The sequence below is a fragment of the Orycteropus afer genome, unplaced genomic scaffold (assembly GCF_000298275.1).
Source record: "Orycteropus afer afer isolate SDZICR_OR568_19922 unplaced genomic scaffold, OryAfe1.0 scaffold00311, whole genome shotgun sequence".
Taxonomy (NCBI): domain Eukaryota; kingdom Metazoa; phylum Chordata; class Mammalia; order Tubulidentata; family Orycteropodidae; genus Orycteropus; species Orycteropus afer.
In genome coordinates, this window is record NW_006921898.1 from 1,939,755 (window position 1) to 1,941,153 (window position 1,399).

General features: G+C 55.7%; 1 protein-coding gene across 1 annotated transcript in view; it reads left to right on the forward strand.

Annotated features, from left to right (window-relative positions):
• Positions 1-1,272: 1,272 nt before the first annotated feature.
• The window catches only part of TMIE (transmembrane inner ear), an 8,348-nt gene continuing 8,221 nt past the window's right edge, over positions 1,273-1,399 (forward strand). Inside the window, exon 1 of the mRNA XM_007951747.1 lies at positions 1,273-1,368. Coding sequence (XP_007949938.1) covers positions 1,273-1,368 — 96 coding nt within the window. The remainder of the gene's footprint in view (positions 1,369-1,399) is intronic.

Here is a 1,399-nt window from a genome sequence, read left to right on the forward strand (position 1 = left end):
TAATACTTCAGAAATATAAAGGTATAAATGTATAACATGATTTGAAAGTTAAATTATTTAAATTTTCTTTGTTGTTGTTATTGTTATGTGCCGTCGAGTCGGACCCGACTCATAGCGACCCCTCCTTGGGTTTCTGAGGCAGTATCACTACGGAAGGAGATTGACCAACCTTCCTTCCAAGGAGTGGCTGGTGGGTTTGAACCGCCAACCTTCTGCTTGTCAGTCAAGTGCCTTAGGCACTACGCTACCAGAGCTCCTAAATTTTCTTTACACTTAGTTTTTTTTTATTTTTTAAATAACAACTTTCTAATCTTTTTGGTCAACTTTTGCCATCTTCAGAGGGCAAAAAGAAAATTTAAATAATTAAGTTTTCAAATGGTGTTTCTTTGTGACTTCTAACATTATTCATGGGAGCTCTGGTAGCCTAGTGCCTAAGGCACTTGACTGCTAACCAGAAGGCTGGCAGTTCAAACCCACCAGCCACTCCTAGAAGGAAGATGAGGTAATCTACTCAGACTAGGGTCAGGATCAGGGCTCAAGCTAGGGGAGAGGTCTGCCAGAGTCAGAAAATGGCCCTCTAGCCTCTCTCCCTCAGGACCTCGTCCTATCCCAAAGGGCAGAAGATGCTTTTTCAGGAATCTTCCATAGTACTCAAAGCTGGTGGCTCTGAATATACCATCCCCTGCTCCCTGCCCCACCCCACCCGCAACTCTGGTGTCCACAGCGACCAGATTCTCCTCTGGGCAGAAAGCCAGCCCAGAAAGCCCAGGACATCCCTGAGTGCCTGTCACCATGGCAACCTGCCCGCCATACCCCCCTCAACCTATGTCCAGCAGGTTCTCAAAATTCAGAACGTCAGAACAGGGAGGGCCTCCTAGATCAGCAGATTCCAGCCCCTCCCCTTGTCTCAGATGGAGAAACTGAGGTCCCAGTGGGGAAGGGAGGGGGTACCTGTTGTTCGGGGACCAGTCTGCCCTCCCTCTCCCTCCACCCCAATGTCAGCCCGAGTCAGACCGTGAGGGTTTGGACTTGCGCGGGTTGGGGGAGTCAGACCTCCCGGGAGGGGGCGGGCCCTGCGCGCCCTGCGTGCCCTCCCTGGGCCCCTCCATCCGCACAGGAACCGGACACCGACGATGAATAAATGATGCCCTCTGGCTGCCCGCGGCGAAGCTCACCGCTGAGCGCCGGTTGCCCAGGGGGCGTCACCGGGCCCAGCCCGCCCCGGCCGTCCATCACTGGACCTGCAGCCAGGCGGGCGGGCGCGCAGCGAAGATGGCGGGGCAGCGGCGGGAACCGGCGCCCCTGTGGGCTCTGGGCGGCGCCGCGTTGGGGGTCTGCCTCGCGGGGGTCGCCGGGCAGCTGGTCGAGGTGAGGCTGGCCGGCGCGAAGGGGTTGAGGC